Consider the following 23488-nt stretch of genomic DNA (forward strand, 5'->3'; position numbering starts at 1 on the left):
GCGCACAACTCTTTCATCCCGAAATCGTCCATTAAAATTTGCCTGTTTTACGGTTCATACCCAGTTCCGAGGCCGATATTCGAACTGCTAAACGCCGATCCTCCCAGATTAGGGCGCACACGCTGCGCATTCGCGTCAGTCCGCACCTCGACTCCCGCATCGCACCTCGTCACCATCGCACCATCGAAACACCTGAGCACGACTAAGAGCACTATCACCATGCACTTTTCGCCCAATGTGGCGTAAAATTTTATCGCGACGCGTTGCTCGTTTCTCTATTTCGTGACAAGTACCACCAACACACGTCTACTCAACACGGCACAGCAGGCGAACTAAACAAGCTAGAGCGATGGTGAATATACCAATGGAGAGTGGAATAATGCCGAGGAAGGGGAATGGAATTTAAAGGTTGCAGGCTTACTACAAGCGCGGCAATAAAATCAGCCTCATTACTTAATTGGCTAACCTCGTACACTCAGATGCAGTGTAAGGTAACAAGATTCCACGCTGAGTTGAAGGGGGTTCCCCATACATGCAAAAAGGGATGTACACTTCTTTTTCACTAAATATAATCATGTGGGGAATCAAGTGAAAGATCTCGATGAGTATTTTCCAGGCATGGCTTTTTTTTTTTTCTTTTTTTGGGTAGGGTAGGTGAATGCATTTACGCACACAGTGTTGGATTCCCGATTCGGTACGTCGTCGGACTACCAACTAAACACCTCCCCGTCTTCAGAGAGCTAGCATGGAACGGTTTGTCACATTACTTCGAGCTAGTCTCCGAACTCTCCCGCCTTGGGGAGCCTTCAAATCAAGGAATTCCTTTCACCAACGGGAGGGGAGAGGAGGAAGGGAACTATCAGTTCAAAGAACCCCCTTCCATCCGGCTCCTCCACAGGTCGAGTTCTACCTTCTTAGCAACGAGAAGGGAACGTAATGGACAACACGGTTCCACCTAGCAGTCCTCAGCATCTCTTTGACAATGTTGTCTGGAGAGACATCCCCTGTGTTAGGGATGGCATTAGTTTTGATATTAGTTGTGATAGAGGAGAGTACAGGACTTTCGAAATCTTTCACGCACCCAAAAATCTGGGAAAAAATCACGACATCATCATTATACGGTGTCTAAGCTTCAAAATACCCTCCATACCGATACTGGTTTTCTGACTTGTTAGGGACAAAAGTACTTATAACAGAATGATATCAGCCTAGATCAGGGTAAAAAAAGTTTATTTAAGAAAAATATTTATTCTTTAAAAGTTTCGCTTAATGTTGCACGATATTACCAAAGTAAATTGACGAATCCTTGAAAGGAGAACATTTTTCTGAAACTAATTTTCTCTTTTTTCTTTATTTTATTTTTTTTCAGATTATAATTACCGGCGTCCTGCAACTTAAATCCGTCGTATTATTTCCACGTAAGCATTGATCTAAGAATATGTGACACATATGACTCTACACATACACACTATACTAATACTACATTGAGCTGTATGCTATTCCTCTGAGAAAATGTCGATATGCCAAGAGAATGAGTTATCAATTTTTCAATAATAACTTGCATTTCTAGGAAATTGTCCTTATTCTGTTACTGAAAATCACTTAACTATCTCATGAATTATTTGCACTACGGGACTTTCAATGGGTTTCCTGGTCATGTAATTGCAAAATCGGCACCAGTTGACTGGTATCCTCCAACATGTCGAACAAAGTTGTTAGCAGTGATGCCTTCAAGTTTCATTTTAAATTTTGGCAAATCCTCGGTGTTTATCCCACCAAGGGATGCAGGTTTTTGTATATTTTGATAATAGCCATAAGTACCAGCATACCAGTTGCTATGACAGCTCTCCTGTTCTACCTAGACAGTTTGAAGGACATCTTGTCGAATCTATCAGTGAATATTACTTGCATCGCAGTCAATTTGAAATTCGGGGTCATCTTGTTCCGACGACGAAACATTCTGGACGTTAACACTTGGGTTGACAGATTGGATACTCGCGCTTCTTCTGCACAGGAACAGGAATGTCTTCGTTCAGCAGTTCAAATAGCGCATAAAATGTTTTATTTGACGTGTGTAATGTTTACCGGGGCAGTTATTTTAGGCGAATTCGGGGCTCTTCTATCACATGGAAAAGCAATTATGTTTCCCGCCTGGTATCCATTCGATTGGGAGCATTCGTCCTGGAAATATTTGATTGTTCATGTGCATCAAACCATAGTATCTGTACTATTTGTATTGCAGAATGTTTCCAATGATACTTTCCCAGCCATCTACATGCTTGTACTAACGAGTCATGTGAAGACTTTGAACATTCGAATCAGGAGATTGGGTCTGGATGCAGCTGAGTCCTGGCAAGACACCAGTGCAGAATTGATACAGTGTATCAAAGATCAACAAATGCTAGTTGCGTAAGTTATTCTCGCCAAATCTAAACCTTTGATCGAACTGATACTTAGTGAGTAACATTTAGGTATTTTCAAACGGTCCGAAAAATCACTTCGACTGCAATTTTCCTCCAATTTTTCGTCACTGGAATGGAAGCATGCATCACTGCTGTTTGTGTATTTTGTGTTGAAGGCGATTTATTTGAAATAATGTTTCTCGCAGAATATTTTCTCTGCGTAATTCTGGAAATACTCCTTGACTGTTATTTTGGAGAACAACTTGCGGGCGAAAGCGAGCGCATGACAGATGCTATTTACTCCTGCAATTGGACGGACAAAGATAAAACGTTCAAAAAGAATTTGATCATATTTATGCAGTCAACACAGGAAAACATGACCATTGTTGCTGGAGAAATTTTCTTAGTCAATTTGACAACCTTTGTTTCGGTGAGAGATTTTTTTTTGCCTCTGTAAAATATTCAAGCGAATCCCTTTTTTCAGGTTCTCAAACAATCATATTCTCTGTTCGCAGTTTTGATGAGTATGACATAAGACATTGTCATATTTCCAGGTTGATTGAGTTTTTTTGCACTAGTGTTTTGAATGTTCTTGAAAATCAGTTAAAAATAAAAAAAAACGTTGCTGTCACCATAGGTTTTAGTACATTAGAGAAGTGTAGCAATAAAAAACATGTATTGATGCTTATTCAGTTTAATAAAATGCTTTGAAGTTAATTACTACTTACACACTGTTCCCCCTTTTTCTTCTCAATATTGCTAATCTATTTTTAGTCCAAGAATTGGCTACCGAGGAATCAACATGACTCGGTGCATTCCCACAAGGGCCGTCTGCCATCTTCGGGGGGTGATTTTCCCGATATAGTGGAGTAAGTAGTCCTGACCGCCTAACTGGCAGTATACCTGTTGGTGGTGAGCGTACTACGAGTGGCCAGTTCACGGGGGGTTCACGGAGCCGTCAACAGCTCTCTGCCAGCATCGTGTGTTTGCGCCGTATATCAGGAGCGAGTCCCTTCCGACCCTTGGTCAGGTAGTGTGCTTTGAACTTTGCTAGGAGCCGAGCTTACACTCGATCCTGCATACGATGCGCTCGTGACGGAGCAAACGACTTGCGTGTCGCATGAGCGCAAGTGCGCATCGAGTTGCCAGCACATTGAAAAACAATTTTTGACAAGCGAAAATTATTTTTTGATGTCAGTTGGAGTTCCAGCAACGACAAGTCAAGCAGGGGGAAATAGGTCACCCCCATCTATTCAATGTTACTAAAGATTAAATAAAAATAATTAATTTAAATAATAAAATAATATTAAAATCAAATAAAATAAAGTGTTTAAACAATACGGGTCACATTATTCAAGGACCATCGGCTACTCAGTTTTGCCTTCAAAAAAGAAAGCCTGACAAGGCGTCCCCTCGACAACTTCTGCACGTCAGCTTTACCAGCCCGTTCACTTTCGATATTCAACACGTGGCCGGAAAAGAAAAGGTGGTTGCTGATACTTTGACACGTGCTGCAGAGGTCAAGATCCCCAGCACCGACGATTTTCCGCTAATCCCCAAGGCACAGAATGACGATGCAGTTCTTCAGAACTCGAGGACCAATTTTAAGGAGTTTCCTATCTTCGCCTCAACATCCGCTATATACTACTAGACCTCAGTCAAGGGACCAAGGCCATACATCCCGGCCGATTTCCGAAAGGAAATATTTCACAATCTAGCGCACCTAGGCATTTGGACAACGAATCGATTGGTCACCGCGAAATATTTCTGGCTGTCCCTGAATAAGCGGGGTCTGGCATGGGCCAGACAGTGCACCGCATGCCAGAAATGCAGGGGTCGTCAACGATCCTTAACGGGTTGCTTACAATACGGAGTGTGACGTCCCCGAGGTGCCCGAGCAAGTAGTTCTGACCACCTAGCTGGCATACTACCTGCGTCCTAGATCGTAGCCTCCAGAAAGTGTCTCGGTGAAGAGTGAACTGCTAATGACCGATACACTCCGGGACACACTGGGAGTGCCCGAAGCCGTCGATAACTCTTTGCCGACGTCGATGACATTATGTGAGTCTAGCTCTGCCAAGGCGGTAGTTATGACGTGACGAGTTCGGAACGCTGGTCGGGTAGTATGCATCGAACCGGTATTAGTAGACCGCGTTCCGCCGAACGAGCGCTGATCCGTACGTGAGTTCTGGGATCAGTTAATCGAAGGTTAGACTTGAGGGAACTTGGGTAGGAGCTTTGTCCCCGGGGGTATACCCATTGCTGACTATTGCGGCCCGCTTCCTTGCATACGATGGGCTGGTAAATAACTTAAATAGCCAACAAAAACAAAACAAACGAGGAGATAGTGGAAATGGAGAGTGAACGTTTTACGCAGCACGAAAATGCGCCACTCGCCCTAGAACCCAGCGAAAGGAGCAACAAAGGCTGAAATACCCGACGAGACATCAGGACACGCGGACGGAGAGAAGGACTCGCAAAGTGATGCGGCACTTGCAACGGAGGCAGGAATCCAGATGCGGTGCTATAATTGCGGAAAGAGGCTCAGTGGAAACTGGTGAAACTAACCAAATGGTTTCGAATGTAAGCCGAGTGGGAGAGCTGCCGAATACTCTGGCGCAAGCTGAAGAGGAAAGGCTTATTAAGAAAAAAGCATTAGCAAAGGGGTGAAGAACGGGTTAATGTAACTGGACAGGATTTCATATTCTAGGCGGACATGGAGAGTAAGAGCAAATCTGCAGAAAGCTGAAACAACCGCGCTTCCCGACGAGAATACTACGAGCACCAAACAGATCGCAGGTAGCCCATTACAGAGCGAACTGGAGAAAAAAGAAAGGAGGAGAGAACATCCCAAGAAGACTTCACTCAGGTACTCTTCAGGGCTCCAGAGAAGAAGGCGAAGAGAATCAAGAGACAGCAACACGTCGCGCCATCAGAAAAATCTCTACCTAAAGTTAAGGCGGACACGAAGGACGAAGCACCAAAAGAAAAGGTGGGGAGACCAAGGAGGTCTAGATCACCAGCTCTACTTATTAAGCCAGCGGAAGGCAAGAATTTTGCGGAAGTGCTCAGTGAAATCCCTTACAAGATCAAACCCCAAGATAACGGAGCAGAAGTGTCTCCCATTCGTAAAACGAAGGGTGGTGGATCCCTAGTCGAACTAAGCCCGAGGACAATAAATAAAGTTACGTTCTGTGAAACAGTCAAGGGACTTCTGGGAGAAAAGCTTTAGTTTCCAGCGTGGAAACCATATGTTCTCTGGATATCCGAGACCTTGACTATTTCACAGAAAAGAACGAAGTAGAAGAGGCCATCAAACACAAATGTCCGGAGGTATACAACGCCCAGATAGGTATCACCTCTGCGAACTCCTGAGGCCAATAAGTCGCTGTGGTGGAAATTGCCGAGCAATACGCTAGAAGAAGAAGTAGAAATAAGATTTGGTTGAGTAGTATGTAGGATACGAATCCGGGCCGCCCCAATCAAATGTTACAAACGTTTGAATTATGGGCACACATCTGCACACCTGTCGATGACCTGACAGAAGGACAACATGCCGTAAATGCGGTCACTCAGGCTATAAACCTGCAATGAAAAGGAAAACTGCGTCCTATAAGGGACCGTGGCGTGACTGATGAGAACGTTCCGCACACTGCGGACTCGGGACGGTTTGCAGTTTTCAGAGCAGAATCGGAACATTTTACAAATACCGATATTTCGGGAACCACTTGTTCCCTTCATTAGTGCTAACAAGTCTGCTCATCAGTGGGTTTATTAGCTATATTTATAAACCCACTGATAAGCAGACTTGTTAGCACTGATGAAGCGAACAAGTGGTTCCCGAAATATCGGAATTTGCAAATAAAAATCAACAATAGCGAATAGGAAAAACAAGTTAATCGCTAGAAACGGCGCGTAATTACACTCAGATAATAGGTATTGCTTCTATGACATTAAATATTTGAAAATGAAATCCTACGGTGATACCGGAGTACTTATACTAAACACACTTATTGCGGATCCAAACTGATCATTTCCAAAGAAAACCAGATGTGGGACGTGCTAGCCCACGGCGCAAGACTTGGCATCGTCTCATCGGGATAGGTCATAGCAGATCGACGAAAAATCTCGGATCTGGGAAGCAACCACCAATTGGATCAGGATCTTGAAGTATGTTAGATCACTTCATTGAAGACCATAGCGGTACACTACAGTGCACTGTAGGTGGCAATGTGGTCAACGTTGCGTTCGCCAGAGACTATACCCTGATTTAACTCAATTATAACCGTCTCCGAGAAAAATGCGTTTGACAGACAGACAGACGAGGAGTTGCCAGATCTGCCATCAAGCGCGTCCCTTCGGGCGAATAAGGGAATGCTCGGCGGATGCGTATGTATGTACTTGTATGCATTTGAAGGTGTGCGTCCATGGTCATTTTTATACGCAGGTCGGGCAGGTGGGAGAAAAACGCCCACCCGTGGATAAAAGTGGATGTGGGAAAGATACCCAGAATAATAAACCAATATTGACGAAGAGAGGGTGTATGAACCTACGGTGCAGGGGTTCGGAACCCCAGTACCGGCCGCTTTTGGGAGTAGGCAAGCAGGAGTGTAAACAGAATCCGAAGAAACAAAAATGAGGGGATCTCTGCTGGAACTGAAAAGGTCCAAAGAGAGCAAAGTCAAAGGCTTTTGCAAGAAAGTCGAAAAGTTACTAGGGAAAAGTATTGCTGCGCCTTCTCAAAAGCATGAGATCTCTATTCAGTGCAAGGGCCTAGATGAGGTCACTTCTAAGGCGGAAAACTGTAATAAATTAGCGGAGCAGTTTAAGTTGCACGACTTGCAAGAGGCATCCTTTTAAAGCCTTATGAAGACGTATGTAGGTACATAGACGGCGACCAACCGGCTGCCTACAGAAGGAGCTTGCGGGGAACAAGCCATACAGGAATGTATGAGGGAACCCACAAGTGGGTTCCTGGGTTCGACTATTACCTTACCTGCACACTACCGGGTAATCACGGTCAGATTATAATAATTGCAAGGACGTGATGGATGATGCCTGCCACACATTTTTCTTCTGCCGAAGGTGGGAGCGCCATAGTCATCACCTTCTGCTGTAAGGGTGTCTTGCATCCTCAGACACACAGCGAAGAGACGTGGAGGCGAATGACATGTTACAAAGCATTTTTATGACGAAACAAGTCGGGAAACCGGAAGCTGGGCGCTTCAGGTATGAAAGGTTTTGTTTGCTTCTTGTGTGAGTATATTTGAGTGTAGAACCATCCCATTTGTACGTAGCCCGTTAAGAATATGCATTTAGCATATCAGATTTAGTACTTGGGGTTGTAAATTTACACGATAAAGACAACTTTGAGCTACCGTAACTTTGTTACTAACAGTATGATTTTGATCAAACTTGTAGATAATATGCTCCATATTATATTTTATATAACTTTTATAACTCTGAGATAAACTTAAGGGGGGATTTACTCAATTTTCCCAAAAATATGGTAATATACTATTATTAACTTAATTTGAACGGATATCGATGTGGAGAGTATTTTGAGGCCTGGGTACCATATAGAGGCAGATTCATGATTTTTTTCAGATTTTTGGGTTGAGTAGTTTCTGAGAATGGCCCCGTTAAAGAAATCATCACTTTGCACCCCTCACACTCCCCGCCTTTTTAATCAATTACAAAACTAAGACTGGCTTCATTTGATATCCCACATGCCTATATTTCGTGAAAAAAATGTTCACACCCCTCTTTCATATGTATGGGGACCACCCCTAAATCTCAACGTAGGAGGATATTACTCACTGCATGTCTGGGGGGGTCCCAACTTCTCACCAAATTTCGTGTCAATCGGTATAGCCGTTTCTGAGAAAAGTGCCTGTGGCAGACAGACAGACAGACCTGTGAGGAGTTGCCAAATCTCCCATCAGGCGCGACCCCAGGTGGCGGATAGGGGATACCTATTGATATGTAAATATGTGTTCATGCACTTTTCTTTTCTGTGCATGGGCTAGTGTTTGCTCATCTCTGGTGCGTGGATCAAAATGGCTATGGGAAGGAAACCCAGAACATAAAACCACCATGAAAGACGAGAGAAGGAGTAAACTTACGGTGCAGGGGCTCGAAACCCCAGTACCGGTGGCTTTTGGGAGTAAGCAAGCGGGCTCCCGGTCGTCGCACCAAGCCATAAAGAATATGGTGAGGGCAATTAGAGTCCTCTATAATAGATCGCAGATGGAGGAAAAAAAATACTGAGGATACGCCGAACCCCGCTGCACCAACAGTGTCACAAGCGACCCAAGTGACACCTAACCGTACTACCATCGAAACACGGCGAAATAAACGAGTACGGGAAAAAGAGGGGGATCCTTTAAATAATCAGCAGGCGCCTAAGAGAAAAAATGGCGGACAGGAAACTCTGAAAACCAGCACTAATAGCTCTGAAGGAGGAAAGCGTACAGCGAATATAGAAAAGTCGACCAGCGTTGCGAAGCTCAAGACGAACGGAAACAATGGATGGACTAAGATTACGAGCAAAAAGCGAAAGGAAAAGCAAAAGTGCGAACCCGTCCAGATGTGATTGTTATCTCCAGTAAGGGCAATCTGCCCTACGCGGAGATACTCAGAAAGGTCAAAGCGGATCCCGACCTAAAAGATCTGAGCGGAAATGTGAATCGAATCCGAAGAACCCAGAAAGTGGATCTCATGTTCGAGCTGAAAAGATCCAGCGTTGGCAAGACTGATGACTTTCGCACTCGGGTGAAGGACTCACTTGGGGAGAATGTCGCAGTGCGTGCCCAAAAACATGAAATCTACATGCAGTGTAAGGATCTCGATGAAATAACATCGAAAGCAGAAATTTGTACTGCTCTGAAGGAGCAATTCAAATTGGAAGAACTTGCCGAGGAGTCTGTTGTGAGTTTACGAACAGCCTATGGTGGTACTCAAACGGCCACAGTACGAGTACCAGCGGAGACAGCGCAGAAGTTGTTGGCGGCCGGAAAAGTTCGGATTGGATGGGTTGTCTGCCGTTTAAGAGAACAGACTTCACTAAAGAGGTGCTTTAAATGCCTCATGCTTGGGCACTTCGCCAAGGTATGCACCAGCAGCATTGATCGATCCGATCGATGCAGAATGTGTGGGGAGAAAGGCCATATTGCCAGGAAGTGCAATAGGGACCCCAAATGCCTATTGTGCGAGGTGAAAGAGGGACAAGATAACCGGCATATTGCCGCAAGTAGTAAATGTCCGGAATTTTAGGAAGGCGCTCACTGCAATAAGAAAATGAGGTTTATTCAAATAAACCTGAATCATTGCAGGGTCGCTCAGGATTTACTTGAGCAGACCACGTTCGAATCTGAGATGGAAATCGCCATCATAAGGGTACCGTACAGAAACCGTCACGGTGGCGTATGGGTCACAGATTCGACTGGTAGAGCGGTGAGATGGGCTTGTGGTCGACAGGCCATACAATGTACTGCAAGTCAGGCAGCGCTTTGTGTGGGCGAAAATAAGTGGTGTATATGTATGCAGCTGCTACACCCAGTTTGACACTGTCTGAATTCGAGCAAATGCTTGATAATCTGGTTTTCAACGCAAGGGGACGAAGTCCAAAAGTGATTTTAATAAGGTTTTGTTTTACAAACAAAACCTTAAAAAGGGGAGATAGATTGGCAGGGTAGCTGAAGCTCCCTGAATCCACAGGGTTTTACTCTTTTACTAAATAGACCTGGCCTGACGTAATGTGTTACACGGTTCCAGATCGGATTTCTAAACGCTTCAAGGGGGTGTTTTAGTCGGTAGTCTGTCTGAAACAGGAGTAAGGCACAAGCATTTCACTTGCCTGCCCTAAAAAAACTCCTTATAACAACTTTACGTCATAATTCTCTCGGCTGCATAGATGGGAGGAATATTGATCAACGGAATATGAGATTTTGGAGTGAACACACCATCGCAACCGGGCTTTGTTTTCTGCTGAAAAACAAAACACATTTCACATCTCAGCTTCAGCCAGCGATAAGTTTTCCAAGAAAGCAAACCATTTTATGGCAATTTCTTTTCAAAAGCTTAATCATCATTTTAGTCGATGATGACATTATATTTACGGTATCGACATAAACTTTACACACATGTACATACTTAATAAGTTATGGTTACAACCTTCCACATTTTTAACCAATCGCACTATTTCCATGTACACATCGCTCTAGAAGTATCAGGTTATTTCCCAAGTGCTAATTATTATAAATCAACCATCAAATTAAAGCTACACCGTTGCGAAACTGTTGACACAAACAAGGAATAAATTGTTAATCACCTAATAATAGACCACACTTCTGGGAATTCGCCTTATTCTCCTGAAGAAAATTGCTAAACTCTCACATGCATTACTTATATACATACTTTGTTGCAACAAACAGTCCTTGAAAGCCTAATGGAACGGCGGAAGTAGTTGGTGTGTATCTCTCCAACATGTCGAACAAAGCGCAGGTCTCCAAAAAAGTCGTAAGCAGTGATGCCTTCAAATTTCACTTCAAATTCTGGCGAATCCTTGGTATTTATCTCACCACTGATTCCACCATTTTATATGTTGTGATGATAACCATGAGCACAAGCTTACCTGTTGGTATGATAATTTTTCTGTTCGAAATGGAGAGTTTGAAAGATATTTTGACAAATTTGTCAACCAATATATCTGCGATCGCGATTATTCTGAAATTCGCCAATATCTTCTCTAGACGGGAAAGTATTCTGGACGTGAATGCTTGGGTTCGTCAATTGGATTCTCGCTCCACCTCTGCACAGGAACAGGAATATCTTCGTTCGGCAGTTCACACAGCACACAGAATGTTTTATGTGACGTTGGTTATGTTCATTGTTGCAGTTGCTATAGGCGAATTTGGCGCTTTTCTGTCACTTGAAAGGAGATTAGTTTGTCCCGCCTGGTATCCTTTCGATTGGCGTCATTCCACCTGGAAATATTCAATTGCTCGTGGGCATCAGAGTGTAGTGTTTCTAATATGTTTATTACAGAATGTATCTAGTGATACTTTCCCAGCCATTTATATGCACGTATTGAAAACTCATGTGAAGACTTTAAATATTCGAACAAGGAGATTGGGTATGGACGCAACTGAGTCCTGGCAAGCCACCAATGCGGAGCTAATACAGTGTATCAAAGATCAACAAATGTTAGTTGAGTGAGTTGGTTCTTTCACATCCACAGCTTTGAAGGACTTTAGATTTTCCAACCGCCATTTAGGTATTTCCACACGGTTCGGAAAGTCACTTCACCCGCAATATTCGTTCAATTTTTGGCCACTGTCATCGATGCCTGCATCACCGCTGTTTGTGTATTCTGTGTAGAAGGCAATCTATTTGAAGCAATATTTTTCGGACAATACTTCTTATGCATTATCCTTGAAATAGCCCTTTACTGTTATTTTGGTGACGAACTAGTGGTTGAGAGCAGTCAAATCACTGACGCTATTTACTCCTGCAATTGGATGGACCAAGACAAAATGTTCAAAAAGAATTTGTTAGTGTTTATGCAGTCAACACAAGAGGGTATGACCATTGTTGCTGGAGGAATTTTCCCTGTCAATTTGACAACCTTTGTTTCGGTAAGGAATTGAGTTTAATTTAGGAAGAATTAGAAGAATTTTACTGGAAATCATTGCGTTCTTTTCTTTTAGGTTTTAAAAAGTTCATATTCATTTTTCGCAGTCTTGATGACCATGACATGAATGCTCCAGGAGCTCTCAAAGCACGAAAAAGTAATTGTTAGGTGGTTGTAATAGCTTCCACACTATATCGAGGAAGTGTATCTTTTATATATAAAAAATGTATTCACAGAGGCATCCTCTAATAAAATGAATTAAACCCAATCAGGACTTTCTCTGACGCTCATTTGGTTGTGAAGGATTTGTCACTATTTGTTCACCAGCAAAAATATTCACAATGTTTTTAGAACAAATGTTGTAGGAGTGGCATAGCCGTGGACCGTGCAGGAAGTAAATCTCGAGCTCCGCAAAGAGCACTCCAAAAATGTCCGCACTACGATAACACACGTAGGGGATGCGGAAAGTAATATCCGAATTGGCAGAGCAGTTCATCAGGCGATTGCAGAGTTTGAAAAGAGTACACATATCCAGGAAGATATGGCGTTGCTGCGGGAAGGGGAGATTGGCGATGCGGAGTCGTTACGGATAGTCAACCCGCGGAAGGTTCTTTTTATAAAAAAAGGGTCCGGGTGAATTTGCGTTGTACAACTTCAAGAGGGCGGCACCACAGCAATATTCAAAGACTAATCTCGACAGCATACAAACGGCAGGCAACCCGGTCTTAGATTAAATCTGACTAAAACACCGATTCCCATGAAGCAGACACAATTACTGTCATTGGCTGCCCAGAACTGAGCGATTTACATATCGCGGTTCACTGCCATCAGCCAATGGCGAACTGCGTTGTTAAATTGCTTCACGCATTAGCGCAATTTGGATGAAGTGGAGTTTCACAACTGGTGTCCTTTGTAATCGACGTATCAACGAACGTCTCAAATTTAAACTTACCGCAATGTCGTTCGATCTGTCGCCCTCTATGGTTCTCAGTGTTGGCCGACTACGATTACGTGACCATAACATCGAAGGCGCATCTCTTGCCACTTTTCGTCGACCGACACAATCCCATATCGATCGCGGATATCCTCATTTCGGATGTGATCAAGGCGTGTTACACCACTTGTCCGACGCAGCATCTTCATCTCCATTACTGCAAGACGCCGTTCAGTGTTTTTTTTTCATATGAGGCCAACACTCAGAACCACAGAGGGCGACAGGGAGGATGACACTGTGGTAAATTTTGAATTTGAGACGTTCGATGATACGCCATTCACAACGAACGCCACTTCATCTAGGTTGCGCTAATGCGAACAATTTCATAACGCAGTTCTCCATTGCTAATAGCATTAACCCGAGATATTTAAATCGCTTAATTCTGGGCAGGTCACTGCCGCTGACAATGCTAGAGCCTTTTTCATGGGGATTGGTCGTCAAAAATTATGTTTTACTTTAAGTCAATCTGAAACTGTGTTGCATAAAGCGATCATTCCTCATTTTTCAATAAGTTGGTAAAGATCATTTTTGCAATGAGTCGCCAGGAAAACATCAACTGCATAAAGCAGTGTATAGGGCGCTTGATGTTGGATGTCCCGTTTGACGGTGTCTATAACAAGAACAAAGAAGAGTCGTAACAGGGCGCTCCTTTGATGAACATCATCAGAGGCACGAAGCGGTTTTGCCAGACTTGGAACAAAGCAATTGTTAAACCCAATTGAACCCAGCGCACGAGTTCTTCTGGTACTAAGTCTTGTCGTTGAGCATACCAGATGAGTTCGTGTGGCACACGGTCAAACACTTTCTCTAGATCCATAAATTCAATGTAAAAAGGTCGATGTCTCTCAGGGGGTTTCCCCATGAGTAACCGCGCAGCGTGTTTTGTGTGTATTGCGTCAGTAGTTCCGTAGTTCTTTACAAATCCGACTTGATTTACGGTTTTTCCAATGATTTCAGTTGTAAAAAATTCGTTCAAAAATCTTCATGGTATGGGAAAGTCACCGGATCGGACGGTAATTTGAACATTCTGTTGGACTACCATTCTTTTTCCATATTGGAACTATGGTACTTTCTTGCCAATCAGATGGTGTTCTACCTTCCTGAATAACACTATTGAAGAAGGGTCCCAGCTCTTCGCGCAGCTCTGAGAGAGATATCTGCAAGAATTGTGGCTTTCCCCATTTCATTCGTTTGATTGCTTCCTTGACTTCAATTGCGCTGACCAGTGGAATTGCGCCAAATATCGGCAATGCTGTGGAAGTGAAGGATGAACACATTCTTCGGTTGAAATCCGCTCGAGATAGTCGTTGGTCGATAAGTAAAGCATTGGTCTTGTCGTTGACCCAACAGAAGTGTTCAATATTCTGTGCGCGTTCGTGTCGGTTTTTGGTATGTAGCCTGAATGTACAGTTAATCGTAAAGATTTTTGTAATGGACTGTTGGAACGGCAGCGATCGCTTCCTTTGCTTCCCAGTTGGCATTCTTGAAAAGTGGCGCATTGACCAGTGTTTTATCGTAGAGAAACTTGTAGTAGAGGCGTTTCTCTTCATGGACTTTTATTTCAACATCGTCATTCCAAAGGCTAGTATCTTGGCTGGGGAACCGCTTACCTAGCTTGGTGACCCCGAGGTTTGCAGAGGCCGCTTTGTGGATCGTGTCTTTCATTTAGTTCCATGATTCTTCCACATTCGTAATGGTCGGCAATCGTATGAGTGAGAACGTTTCTTCTTTCTTCTCTCGAATTCGCCACAATTTAATGCGCGGTGGGGCAATGCGCTTCTCACACTTTTTTATCAGTGGCTTGATTTTCAGGACAGCAATCAATGGCCGATGTTGAGGTGCGATGGTCTCATAAGGGACGGCTTTGCAATCAGTGACGGTGGTAAAATGTCGGCGTCTTATGAGAATATAGCCGATTCATCATCATCAACGGGGCAACAATTGGTATCCGGTCTAGGCCTGCCTTAATAATAAACTCCAGACATCCCGGTTTTGCGCCGAGGTCCACCAATTCGATATCCCTAAAACCTGTCTGTCGTCGTGACCTACGCCATCGCTCCATCTTAGGCTTCTTCTTCTTCTTCTTTTTCTACCATAGATGTCGCCCTTATAGACTTTCCGGGCTGGATCATCCCCATCCAAACGGATTAAGTGACCCACCCACTGTAACCTATTGAGCCGGATTTTATCCACAACCTGATGGTCATGGATTTGGTCGTTATGTAGACTACGAAACCGTCCATCCTCATGTAGGGTGCCAAAAATTCTTCTGAGGATACTTCTTTCGAACGCGCCCAAGAGCTCGCAATTCTGCTTCCTAAGAACCCAAGTCTCTGAGGAATACATAAGGACTAGCAAGATCATTGTATGTACAGTAGGAGCTTTGACCCTATGGTGGTCGATATCGCCAGCAGAGGCCAGTAGCTGGGGGGACTTAATTACGGATGCCTTTCTCGAGGGCCAGGTTAAAGAATCGATTCCAACTTTGAAAAGTGGGAAGATGAGATAATCTTTCGATGAACCATGTATTCATAAATACAAGGTCGAGGGTGTCCGCAAAATCTATTATACGCTCGCCACCCTCACTGCGCGCTCCAAACCCAATTCACCTATGGCACCTGCAACCGTCTGCCTTTTCACCCACATGGCCATTAAGGTCGCTGGCAATGATGATAGTCATCAGCAAGCAGTGCAGGGGGCTTTTGCATCGAGAAGATGCCAGAGAGCATCTTTCAGGTCGGCCTGTCTGTGGTGCGTACGCGGAGAAGAAGTGAATAGTGCAATTAGCGGATATAATGGTAAAATTCATCAGTGGATCATCAAATCGTTCGACTTCTTTAATGGCATCATGGAAATCCTCTGAGGCAATGCCAACACCGGATTGAGTGTGTGTACCAAGATAGAGAAGTTTATTGCCATCAGACATCAGGTTTCTTGGAAAGAGCAGATATCAGCAGAACAGCTCTCGTGAGTGCCTCGGTCTTTCCAGCTAAGGTGCCAATACTAAGCGTACAGACACGTATTTGTTTTGCTCGGACTAACTTGCTTACGTCCTGGTGCCGTCCACGTTACGAACCCTTGCCCATTTCTCGACAGGATCGGGGCCTGTCATTCCACGTCGATCAAGGTGGACGCCCTAGCATTTGTCCGAGGCTTGTTACTCGATCCGATCATGTTGTTTCTAACGACATTGGATGGATTTTCTTGGTCGGTCTGTCGTGGGACCTGTCACCAAGAGAGATCAGGTAAGATTTATTAAAGTGGAATAACTCTAACTAAACCTTATTAATCTCTTTTTCTGATATCGGAATTTTTTTTTTGCTTTTACTCCTCCTTTGCCTGGGCTTGGGACCAGCTTGCTATGTTATTATCAAGGCGGAGTTAACAGATGAAAATGGGAATTGCAAACCGCTTAACTGAACTCTGAACATATTGCGCCTATCGAACAATATCCGAGGAAGCGGCGGGCGTGATAGCACGAATGATCCCTATTGATTTTCTGGCGGGAGAAGGGCAACACCTTTATGATCGATTGCGGAACGGGTCAGAGAAAGGTCGATGGACCCGCAGAATCATATGGAATATTCGGAGATGGATCGAGCGATAATAAATCATATACCGCAATCGAAAAGGTGATCGAAGCTAACCATAGCAAGCTTAGGCAACAGGAGGCCAGCTAGGCGAAGGAGCGAGTGAGGGCCGCGAACGTGAATACGAATGCTATGTAGATAAATTCTGATCCAGTCCTGCGACGTAATACCAAATGGGAATCCCGAACGGAGGGTCGAAGAAGGTGGTTTTTGGTGGGGACGGGTAAAAGTGGGACTTAAAAATAAAACCTATTCCATAATGACAATCACTTTTCTGGAACTAAAATCTGAAGTTAGCTTTAATTGACAATGTTCTCTGGTAATCGAACTCACCTAATTAATAGACTAGCGCTAACTTTATAGCTTTAAATTCATCATTTCGAATCTATTTTCACATTACTATTTTTCCAATTTTGTGGAGTACATTTCTGGTAAATTTCCAGTGCTTTTGATGGAATGCCTAAATTCTTAAGGGGGTCATTCCGTGTGAAGGCCGTTTTTTGCCTTTTTTTAAAAAGTTATTTTGAAGGACTGGATGAGGATAGAAATGGGATGTTTTCACCATATGTTTACTGATATCTCTAGTAAATGTGATATATTTTTCAGTTTGATATCGTAGCTAGTTTTTGGAATACGTGTCAATTTATGCACCCATCTCCAAAAAAGGTGTTTTCTGCTGCCACGCTGGAGGGCGCTGTGTTCATCTGAGGAAAAAAAAACTAAACGGCATTTTAATGTGGACAATATTTCACGGACCGCAAACTAGGATAATTAGAAAATATTGAAAGGTAAATTTTTGGTGGACTTTTACGTTTTTTAATAAAAATAAAACTACCCGTCCAATTGCAATTATCCTAGTTTGCGGACCGTAGAAATATGTATTAAAGAAGTCGTGAAAAAGAATTTGGTTGGATAGATTTTGAGCTATGGTTGCAGCCGATTTTCAAGATGCAGTTTCGAGAAAAACGCATTTGAAAATTTAAATAAATAAATTTAAAATTTTAACTCACCATTAATCTGCTATACCTGGTCCATAGAGAGCACCCTCTGTTTCTTCAAAAAAGTCTTGTCAGGCCGATTGTTGCTCTCTAGTTTCAATTCTGGCTCTTTTAGCGGGGTCAGACGATCGTCGTTCCGACCGCCAAATTCGCGCTTCATTACGGCGGTCGATATAAACCTGACATATGTGACCAACTTGACATCTCACTGTCACTAGGATTTTGAGAATGCCATTGAATCCTTCATTGAAAATAATTACAGCCAGAAAAGTGGCTATTTCTACGACCTTGGCCCCAGAATGAAGGTGTTTAGGAGCGAAAGTCCAGATCAATGCATTTAACGACTCTTTGTTATTCCGGGTCTCTGCTCCTAAACATCTGTTCACCTCATGACAAATCTTCGTAGATTGGTATGATGACTGTTTGAACTTCTTCAGTCAAAGGTACCTTCTCGTGGTGGAAACTATCCAGTTTTCCTTTAGCTTCTGTTTTGCGCCATTTGCACCAACTGTCCTCGCCTGCTGGACAATTTTGATGCTGTAGAACATTTATGGAAGAAGGTTGCCCAAATTTCTTGCTTCATTCCTTCTATCGAATTTGCGTGACGACAAATAGCTAGCCCAAAAAAATTTAGTGAGGTCGTTAATAACCTTATCAGTAAGTTTTCCAGCCCCTTTTCCACCAATGCCTTTGTGATTCTTCTTTGCATTTCTAAGCCGCGTTCCCATTCTTTTCTCGACGTGTCCAACGCATTCCTTTTTTACTACTTTTTATTATTTGCAGAAATTTGCAGAAATATCGGAGACAACTCCAGCAAAATCCAATATACATGATACAGAACTTGTCGCAATTGGAACAGCCATGTTCAGGCTTGCTAAAAGTTTCTTTGCTGATGTTGATGCGAAGTCCTTTTTTTCTCTGATAAGTATCGATTCCCATGAAATACTCGGTTTTTAGTGCGAGCATGACGTTCAACGTTAAAGCGATCTCCCTTCGTACGATCCATTTAAAAAAATCACTGAACACGCAAACAGCACAATACTTACAACAAAATATAACTGAGTACAGCTTGAAAGCCTTTCAGTGCTCACTCTAGACTGGATTATCCTTTTTATTCCAAACAGAAAATAATTTTAAACAATTAATTGGTTTTCCATCTTTTTTTTATTTATGTCTATGTTCGAATTTATAAGGCTCCCGTAAAAAACTAACAGGTAAAAAAAGTTTCGATGCTCTTTCTCATCGCGGCTGCAAACTCCTTACCTGTTTAACCCTGTAATTTCTGAACGACTCGGAATATAGGAAAATCCCTTTGCCCACATATTCTCCACTATATATAGATACTCTATACTCTACTATAATTCATGCAAAAAAAATCGATTTCTCCAACCCGACACACGGGATGACCCCCTTAAGCTCTATCCATGAAGGAAAAGACTTTCCCCAGGGTTAACGTGACCGAAAGGGTCACATCCCTTCAATCTAATCATAACACTTAGACTTCGTTCAACTTTGAACAACACATTTTATGTTTTACTTAACATCAATTATCCCTATATTATGCACTAAGGTGTGTGTAAGTTAGCAAGAACAGAATTTATTAAGAAATTGTTTATGAAATTAATGCAAATCAAATGTCATTGCAATTTCCGTTCACAGATTAAGTCATAATTTCAAGATTGGTATCACGATATTGATTGCTTGATTATACTACCAACACGAACTTTGCACTTACTTGCTAAGTTATGGGTATCCGCTTTTCGCATATTTAATCAGTCGCGCTGTTTCCACGCAAACATCGATCCAGGAACGTAAAATATATGCAATCTAATATCTAGTTGTTTGCTAAGTACCAATTAAACTGACTGTCAAATTATAGACTACACCCATGGGAAACTGTTGACACGTAGACAGAGTGAACTGCTGACAACCTAATTATAGAGCACACTCCGGGAAAATCGTTTTTATTCTGTTGAAGAAAATTGCTTAACTACCCCATGCATTACTTATGCCCCTTGAGACGTAACCCTTCTGAAAGGACTAGAAAATCAGTTGGTTTGTATCCCTCAAACATGTCGAACAAAGTGCAGGTCACGAAACAAGTTGTAAGTAGTGATGCTTTTAGGTTTCATTTTAGATTTTGGAAAACCCTTGGCGTCTATCCCGTCAATGGTTCCAACACTCTATGTGTTGCGATCATAGCCATAAGCGCCAGTTTACCAATAGGTATGACAATTCTTCTGTTCAAACTGGACCGTTTGAAGGATATCTTTTCGAATTTGTCCCTGAATATTACTACGATCGCAATCATTCTGAAATTCGCGAATATCTTGTTTAGACGACGAAATATTCTGGATGTAAATAGTTGGGTTCATCAGTTGGATACTCGCGCCACGTCTGCAGACGAGCAGGAGTGTCTCAGATCGGCAATTCATACCGCACGTAAAATGTTTCATGTGACGTGTACCATGTTCACTGGAGCAGTTATTTTAGGCGAACTCGGAGCTCTTCTTTCACATGAAAAGACACTGGTGTGTTCTTCTTGGTATCCTTTTGATTGGCATCATTCCACTTGGAAATATTGGATTGCACATGTGCACCAGATTGTAGTGTTTGTAATATATATATTACAGGATGTATCTAATGATACTTTCCCAGCCATTTATATGCTTGTACTAACGGCCCATGTGAAAACTCTAAACATTCGAATCAGGAGATTGGGTGTACACGTAACTGAGTCCTGGCAAGCCACCAATGAGGAACTACGACAGTGTATCAAAGATCAGCAAATGCTAGTAGAGTAAGTTGGCTTTTTGAATCTAGAGCTTTAAAGCAATAGACCCTGAGTTACCACCTTTCGTATAGGTATTTCCATACGGTCCGAAAAGTCACTTCAGCTGCAATTTTCGTTCAGTTTTTTGTTACTGGTATGGAAGCCTGCATCACTGCTGTTTGTGTATTCTGCGTTGAAGGCAATTTATTTGAACTAATGTTCCTCGGAGAATACTTCTTCTGCGTAATTCTGGAAATATTCCTTTACTGTTATTTTGGTGATGAACTTGTGCACGAGAGTGGACGGATAACTGAAGCAATTTATTCCTGCAACAGGATGGACCAAAACAGAAGTTTCAAAAGAAATTTGGTGATTTTTATGCAATCAACACAGGAGAGTATGACCATTATTGCTGGAGGAATTTTTTCAGTCAATTTATCAACTTTTGTTTCGGTGACGTATTTAATTTATAAAGAATTTAACCAGAAATCACTGAATTATTTCCTTTTAGGTTTTAAAAAGTTCATACTCGCTATTCGCTCTGTTGATGAGTATGACATAATACGTATTGATAAGAAACGTTCATAGAAGGGTTGAGTTGAGGAACAACATCATTTTCACATTTTTTTTGGAAACCTTTCAAAATACGGAAAAAAAATATTTTTGGGTTTTTCCAACAGATTTAGGTTATAGGCATTATTGGAGACGCGCAACTACTACAGGGAAGTGTAACCATTACAAAAGCAAGTTGGTATAGGATGCTTCGGATACAGAGGTTTTTGGGTTCATCTTACGCGGAAAACTTTCTGTGCACATTTTTTCATTCTACATAGTTAAAATTTCAAAATATCCCTTCATATGTTTCCAAACCCTAAAATATATGTACAAGTTAATTAAAATGGATTGATTGTTGGAAAAAAAAATAAATTTATTTTAGGGTTAAGCGCTGTTCCTTTCTTTGCAAAGGTTAATTAAACACCAAACCAAAATTTCTATTCCTAACTGACATTACAATTATTTAAAAGTGCTTTTTCATGGATTGCGCTATAACTCAAATCGACCCTTAGTCTGCCTGCCGCCTCCAATTATCTCGATCCTCAAAAATTAGAATTGGTCTGCCATCAGCGTCCATTAAATCCTCCCAAGGTTTGCTAGGCTTCCCTTTTGTCGGTTGCCATCGGCTTCGCCTTTCAGTACTCGTTTTGGAATCCTTCCCTCGTCGATTCGATCGATGTGACCAGCCCATTGTAATTTCCGCACTTCGAGTAGTGTCAATGGTGGTGAGTTCTCAAATAATTCATACATTCATGATTGTATCTGATTCGTCAGGCATCCCCTTTCTTTACGGTTCCGAGAATCTTCCGGAGGATTTCTCACTCGAAAATATCGATCTGCTACTGCGACATTTACATCAAGGTCTCGTATCTATGCATCACCACGGGACAAATTAAAATCTTGTAGATGCGTAGTTTATTGGGTCTATTTACTTTTCTTAACCTCGTTATAGGGTGGACCACATAAAATACATTATGGGCTTTGGATTTCGCGTTTTTCATTTCCGTCCTTCCTGTTCGAAACTATGCTCGCCCATTGCAATGTTCTGCATGCTGGCAGCGCCTTTCGGGGCTGGGTCATGCATTTGATATTGGATTCACTGACTATGAGCCCCACTTCACTGCAAGCATCTTCAGATGTAGACCTAGGTTTAGATGTAGATGCCTGGTCCGCTCGCGCCGCAGTTGGAATGAGAAAGAAGGAAATTCGCGCCAGCCATGTCGGCGGCAATTTTGTACATCGATGAAGCTGAATTCACCACCGGTAATGCAGTCGTGATCGATGTGCCGCAACATATCGATCAGTCAAGAAAATCCATGTCGTCTGCATACACCACCAGTTGTGTGGATTTTACCAGTAACATTTCTCTGGTATCAACTGAGGCCAAATCCCTAACGACGTATTCGACATCATGTTAAAGAGGGTTGGAGACGGGACCATCATCATCATCATGATCAACGGCGCAACCACCGGTATCCCATCTAGGCCTGCCCTAATAAGGAACTCCAGGCATTACGGTTTTGCGTCGAGGTCCACCAATTCGATATCCCTAAAAGCTGTCTGGCGTCCTGACCTAAGCCATCGCTCCATCTAAGGCAGGGTCTGCCTCGTCTTATTGCCCTTATAGACTTCATCATCCTCATTCATACGGATTCATCGACCTGCCCACCGTAACCTATTGAGCCGGATTTTATCCACAGCCTGACGGTCATGGTAGCGCTCATAGATTTTGACGTTATGTAGACAACGGAAAAGTCCATCCTCATTTTTCGAAAGATTCTTCTCTCGAACGCGGCCAAGAGTTCGCAATTTTTCTTGCTAAGAACCCAAGTTTCCGAGGAATACATGAGAACTGACAAGATCATTGTTTTGTACAGCTGTGACCCTATAGTGAGACGTTTCGAGCGGAACAGTTTTTGTGAGCTGAAATAGGCTCTGTTGGCGGCTAACAACTGTGCGCGGATTTCAATATCGTAGCTGTTGTCGGTTGCGATTTGCGACCTTAGATAAAAGAAATTATCAACGGTCTCAAAGTTGTAGTCTCCTATCTTTATTCTTCTCGCTTGACCAGTGCGGTTTGATGCTGTTGGTTGGTTGGTTTTCGCTGCTGACGATGCCACCACATACTATATTTAGTCTTGCCTTCATTCATGTGCAACCCAAGATAAAGAGGATCGTGCCTCTTTCATTTACCTCAGCATCACAGATCATTCTCTCCAGGACCAGGCTAAAGAGGACGCATGATAGGGCATCCCCATCTCGTAGACGGATGTCGAATAGTCTTGAGCTTGATCCTGATGCTTTTATTTAGCCTCGCACATTGGTCAGGGTCAGCCTAGTCAGTCTTATAAATTTCGTCGGGATACCGAATCCTCTCATGGCCGTGTACAATTTTACCCTAGCTATGCTATCATAGGCGGCTTTAAAGTCGATGAAAAGGTGGTGCAACTGATTCCATATTCCAACAGCTTTTCCATCGTTTGCCACACAGAGAAAATCTGATCTGTTGTTGATTTGCCTGGAGTGAAGCCTCCTTGGTATG

General features: G+C 42.8%; 3 protein-coding genes across 8 annotated transcripts; all 3 read left to right on the forward strand.

Annotated features, from left to right (window-relative positions):
* Positions 1–1698: 1698 nt before the first annotated feature.
* On the forward strand, positions 1699–3125 carry LOC119651927 (odorant receptor 2a-like). Its single transcript, XM_038055761.1, has 3 exons — positions 1699–2409; positions 2472–2832; positions 2887–3125. Exons 1-3 carry the CDS (start codon positions 1700–1702, stop codon positions 2935–2937), a joined length of 1122 nt encoding a protein of 373 aa, XP_037911689.1. The 5' UTR covers position 1699; the 3' UTR covers positions 2938–3125.
* Positions 3126–10583: 7458 nt separating this feature from the next.
* On the forward strand, positions 10584–12294 carry LOC119651787 (odorant receptor 33b-like). 3 transcript variants are annotated; one of them, XM_038055548.1, is made up of 4 exons: positions 10904–10922; positions 11451–11617; positions 11680–12040; positions 12113–12240. In XM_038055548.1, exons 2-4 carry the CDS (start codon positions 11484–11486, stop codon positions 12161–12163), a joined length of 546 nt encoding a protein of 181 aa, XP_037911476.1. In that variant the 5' UTR covers positions 10904–10922; positions 11451–11483; the 3' UTR covers positions 12164–12240. The 3 variants fall into 3 exon arrangements, with proteins under 3 accessions (XP_037911474.1, XP_037911475.1, XP_037911476.1); XM_038055546.1 differs by having other exon boundaries at positions 10584–11617; positions 12113–12294; XM_038055547.1 differs by having other exon boundaries at positions 10584–11608.
* Positions 12295–19689: 7395 nt separating this feature from the next.
* LOC119651933 (odorant receptor 33b-like) lies at positions 19690–21307 on the forward strand. Of its 4 annotated transcripts, none has more exons than XM_038055771.1 (4): positions 19690–20149; positions 20252–20418; positions 20484–20844; positions 20903–21307. In XM_038055771.1, exons 1-4 carry the CDS (start codon positions 19691–19693, stop codon positions 20951–20953), a joined length of 1038 nt encoding a protein of 345 aa, XP_037911699.1. In that variant the 5' UTR covers position 19690; the 3' UTR covers positions 20954–21307. The 4 variants fall into 4 exon arrangements, with proteins under 4 accessions (XP_037911699.1, XP_037911698.1, XP_037911701.1 ...); XM_038055773.1 differs by having other exon boundaries at positions 19692–19723; XM_038055772.1 differs by having other exon boundaries at positions 19698–19723; positions 19957–20418.
* The last annotated feature ends 2181 nt before the right edge of the window (positions 21308–23488 follow it).

The sequence above is a fragment of the Hermetia illucens genome, chromosome 3 (genome assembly GCF_905115235.1).
Source record: "Hermetia illucens chromosome 3, iHerIll2.2.curated.20191125, whole genome shotgun sequence".
Lineage (NCBI taxonomy): Eukaryota > Metazoa > Arthropoda > Insecta > Diptera > Stratiomyidae > Hermetia > Hermetia illucens.